The following is a 4907-nucleotide window of genomic DNA, read 5'->3' on the forward strand; positions in this document are numbered from 1 at the left end:
CCCCCCCCCCACACATACAGCCCTGACTCCTGCACCCCTCACACAACCCAGCCCCCTGCCCTCCCTGACTCTTGCACCCCAACCCCTAGCCTGCTCCTGCACCCTAACTCCCTCCCAGACCCTGCATCCCCAGTCCTGAGCTTTCGCCCTCACCCTAACTCCCTCCCAGACCCCACACCCCAACTTTTTTTTACATTTTTTTAAAATAAAGTGCTCTTATCCAAAGATAACCATTACAATAGTTAGCTAACGGTACAAACAATATTTGGAAAGATCATTAAGTGGTCCGCTGAGACCCCTGGCAATTTTCAAGTGGTCTATGGAAAAATAAGTTAGACTACATAAACAATCAAGGTACCTCACTTTATTTTCATTTACTTGCTATTACTTCTAGGAGGAGGAGGAGGAGGAAGAATAAAAGAATGAAAAACGGGGGCGGGGGAGATAAGAGAGAATGTTTTTTTTCTTCGCTGGGTCCTAAGGAGGGGCCCCAAAAATGAAGCTGAGCACAGGGCCCCACTAACTCTAAATCTACCATGGGGACTGACCCCTCCCACACTGCTCCCCATGCCACAGCCAGGGGCTGACCCCTCACTCCCCGAGATCCGCATGCTGCTGCCAGGGACTGACCCCTTCCTCGCCCCAGCTCCCCACACCGCTGCCAGGAGATGGGGCTGACCCCTAACCCCCCAAGCTCCATTCTGGCTGGGGCAGGGGCTGACCCCCAAACCCTGCTGCCTGACCCCTTTCGTGGTCACCCCCACATACACATTCCTCCACGCCCCGCTAGGGGGATGCGCCAGACTTTTTTGGTAAACAGGGCATTTGTTCGTTTGTTCTTGCCAGCTGAGCAGTTGGCAAGAACAAACGGGATAAACGTCCGTTTTTGTCAAAAAAGTCAGGATGGCTGGGACCACGCTTAAAAAGGGAACTATCCCGGCCAAACGGGGACGTATGGTCACCCTATCTCCAGGCAAGTGGGTCCTGAGGGAGTCCAGCCAGGGTGGTGGTGGGCTGTGGGGAAGTGCATTGGGCAGTAGTGGTGTGGCTGGGGGCGGGTGCTGGGCAGCAGGGGTGGTGTGCAGGCCACTGTGCATTTGTAGTGGAGGGTTTGTGTGGGGGGCTGCTGGGCATGGGGAGTCGGGGCTGTGTGGCACGGCCCGAGCCCACCCCTGAGGGGAAGGGGCACGCTGGCAGCACAGGGCTGGGTGAGTCAGTGTGCATCTGGCAACTGCCGCTTTGTATACAGAGCCCTTGCACTGGGCTGGGTGGAGCGGGGCCGGCCCCACCATGCTATGCCCCAATGCTCCTGGCTGCCCCTTGCTCTGGGGACCGCCCTCCCCACGCCATGCTCCTTTCACCCCCATGGCGGCCTACAAAAGGTTAATCCGGCCCTGATTCACCCAAAATACCACTCTCATCCCATTGCCCCTAGTGAACTATCGGGGAGGAATAGCTGTGTAACAATATGCCCTCCTGCACATTCCAGATCCTTGGCTGTCCCTTATGAGTCATCCCCTCCAGCCCTGAGTCATTTGTGTTTCTCTGCTGCAAATTCTTTACAGTTTGTTGTCTTTGTTCTATTGCCCTCTGCAGGTGCCCAGTGCTGAATGCTGCAATCTCACCAGTCACATAAAGAGGAACTAGCATCTCCCTTGTCCCTGAGATGAAGCCTGTGTCTGAGGAGGCACAATTAAACTGGCTTCTATTCCAGAATATCACATTGCAAACTCATCTCTACTTTGATGTTCATCTTCATCCCTTAAGCAGGCATGCTTACATAAAACATAATTAAAAACAAGTTTCCTTATATCCGCTAAAACAGAGATTGCCAAAAAGAAAATGTCATCAATCTGATTTACCTTCCCACTATTTATGCTCTGCAATCACTTTTTGCATTCTTTCTTGTTGGGCAATGAAACTAGATTAGTTAATTTCACTTTCAATTTCACCCTGAGGTGCTGGCCAGTACTTGAGTGTTTGGGGTGCTAGCACAGCAGTTGAAAATTTGTTAAAAAATATTGTTCCCTTGACATTTTTTAAGAACCATGGTAACATGTTTATTGGTCCTGGGGTTTTTTAAGGCTCAATTTAAACAAGTCCTAACTGTAGAGCCAACTTGCTCAGATAGTGTGGCATAAGCTTCATCCAGTATCACTACTCCACTATTTCTCCCTCCCTCTGCCTGCATGAGCTTCCAATTATTTCCCCCTACAACTGCTAGCTACATTCTTCCAAGTTGAACCACGCTATGTCTAATCATGGCAGAGCTCTTTGTATTATCTTTCTGCACTGCAGTTTGGAAGCACTCCTAACTGGCATCAAAGTAGTAAAAAAAATAGACAACTTATTAAATGATCTATTTTACTACCTCCCCATCTCCTGCCAGTGCAATACTGCTTACTGCAGTGGGCAGTATTCCCATCAGTATATATAAAATAGCTTCTTGGGCACAAGTGATTACGACGGGATTGTCAATGATGCAGCCAAAGCAGGAATGTTCAATACACACATTCATTCTGCATTTGGAAAGAATCATGGAAAGGCAGGGTTGGAAGGGAGCTCAAGAGGCCATCTTGTCCATTTCTCTTTCCCCCCACATTGAGGCTGGATTAAGCAAACCTAGACCATCCCTGACAGATATCTGTCTAACCAATTCTTTAAAAACCTCCAATGTTGGGGTTTCCACAACCTCTCTAGGTAGCTTGTTCCAGTGCTCAACTCCTTAGAGTTAGAAAGTTTTTCCTAATAACCAACCTAAATCTCCCTTGCTGCAAACTAAGTTGATTATTTCTTGTCCAACCCTCAGTGCACATGGAGAACAATTGATCACCGTCCTCTTTAACAACCTTCTACATATTTGAAGACTTATGTCCCCCCTCAGCCTTCTCTTCTCTAGACTGAAACCATCCCTCATATTTTCTAAACTACTTATTTTTGTTGCTCTCCCCTGGACTCGAGTTTGTTCACATATTTCTGAAAGTGTGGCACCCAAAACTGGACCCAGTACTCCAGCTAGGGCCTCACCAGTACAGAAGAGACTAAAACAATGATCTCCCGTGTCTTACGTATGACACTCCTATGAATACATCCCAGAATGACATTTGCCTCTTTTGCAATTGGATGATGTTTTCATATCAGATAATGATGAAATACTTTCCATTCCAATAGTAGTTATGGAGGATGTTAACCAGTATCAACTAAAGTTAAATATTTTTATAAATCAGCAAGTCCAAATAAGTCACATCAAAAAGAGTTTTAAAAGAATTAGCCAAAGAGCTTTCTGGACAGTTGATGGTAATATTTAATACATTTCGGAATAATGAGGAAGTTCCAGAGGACTATAGAGAAGCTGATGTTATTATGGTATTGAAAAACAAAAACAGGATAACTCAAGTCATTTATAGGCTTGTTAGCCTGATGTTATTCTTGGGGAAAGAAAGAAAAATAAAAAATAGCTAATATGGAGCATAATTAATACCAATCAAGATGGTTTTATGGAAAAAAATGTCAAACCTAATGTTGTTTGATGAAATTACAAGGTTGGTTGATAAAGGTAATTACTGACATAATATATTTGGAGTTCTGTAAGGAGTCTGAATACTTCACAATATTTTTATTAAAACATTAATATGATATTAAATCAATATAGCTCATATTCTGGGGAATCATCCATGGGGGGTGGTTTTGGGGGAGGGGAGGTCCTGCAGGGATCAGCTCTCAGTCCGATGCTATTCATTATTTTAATCAATGAACTGAAAGAAAATATAAAACCATTGCTAATGAAGTTTGCAGATGAAAAGACTGGTGGGGTGGTAAATAATGAGGACAACAGGTCACAGATACAGAGCAGGATCATACATTTATGAACAAAGAATGCAGGCCACACTTGTAAGATGGAGTAAAGTATCCTGGAAAGCAGCAGTACTGGAAGAGTTATGATAGAAACCAAACTCCACACAGTGTAATGTGATGCTGCAGCTAAGACAGCAAATGTGATCCCTGGATATAAAAAAAAGGAATATCAAGTAAAAGTAGAGAGCTGGCATTACCATTGTATGCAGCATTGGTGAGACCTTTACTGGATACTGCGCCAGTTCTGTGTCCACATTTTAAAAAGAATGTTGAAACATGGGAAAGGGTTTAAAAGAAAAAGCCACAAGAATGATTTGAAGTCTAGAAAACATACCTGACAGTGAGAGATGTAAGCAGCTCTATTTGTTTAGCTTGCCAAAGAGGGGGGGAAAAGAAGTGACTAGATCACAGTCTAAGCCCTGGTCTACACTACGAGGTTAGGTCAAATTTAGTCGCATTAGGTCAATTTTATAAGCAATGCGTTTACACAACCAACCCCGTTCCATCGACCTAAAGGGCTCTTAAAATCAACTGCTTTACTCCTCCCCTGGCGAGGGGAGTAGCGCTAAAATCAACCTTGCTGGGTCAAATTTGGGGTAGTGCAGATGCAATTCGACGGTATTGGCCTCTGGGGGCTCTCTCAAAGTGCTCCAATGTGACCGCTCTGGACAGCACTTTCAATTCCGATGCACTAGCTAGATACACAGGAAAAGCCCTGGGAAATTTTGAATTTTATTTCCTGTTTGGTCAGCGTGGCGAGCTCAGCAGCACAGGTAGGGTTACCATACGTCCGGATTTTCCCGGACATGTCCGGCTTTTGGGGGCTCAAATCCCCGTCCGGGGGGAAATCCCCAAAAGCCGGGCATGTCCGGGAAAATCGGGAGGCTCGGCCGGGGCCTCTTTGTCCGGGGCCGGGGGCATGGCGCCGGGCCGGGAGCCGGGGTCGGGGAGTGAGCCGGGGTCGGGAGCCGGGGTCGGGGGGTGCGCCGGGGGCGGGGGGGGGGCCGGGGGGGGGCGCCGGGCCGGGGGCCGGGGTCGGGGGGTGCGCAGGG

General features: G+C 47.0%; 2 protein-coding genes across 12 annotated transcripts in view; one reads left to right on the forward strand and one right to left on the reverse strand.

Annotated features, from left to right (window-relative positions):
* MPG (N-methylpurine DNA glycosylase) overlaps positions 1 to 3643 on the forward strand; it is a 57639-nt gene extending 53996 nt beyond the window's left edge. For both annotated transcript variants that reach the window (XM_034783067.1, XM_034783068.1), the window contains exon 6: positions 1597 to 3643. Coding sequence is in view for 1 of the 2 variants with exons in the window: in XM_034783068.1 (XP_034638959.1) it covers positions 1597 to 1647 (51 nt within the window). In the remaining variant the exon portion in view is untranslated. The remainder of the gene's footprint in view (positions 1 to 1596) is intronic.
* The window catches only part of NPRL3 (NPR3 like, GATOR1 complex subunit), a 115686-nt gene that overhangs the window by 3742 nt on the left and 107037 nt on the right, over positions 1 to 4907 (reverse strand). The gene's annotated exons all lie outside the window — the stretch shown is intronic.

Source organism: Trachemys scripta, chromosome 10 (assembly GCF_013100865.1).
Source record: "Trachemys scripta elegans isolate TJP31775 chromosome 10, CAS_Tse_1.0, whole genome shotgun sequence".
Classification (NCBI taxonomy): domain Eukaryota; kingdom Metazoa; phylum Chordata; order Testudines; family Emydidae; genus Trachemys; species Trachemys scripta.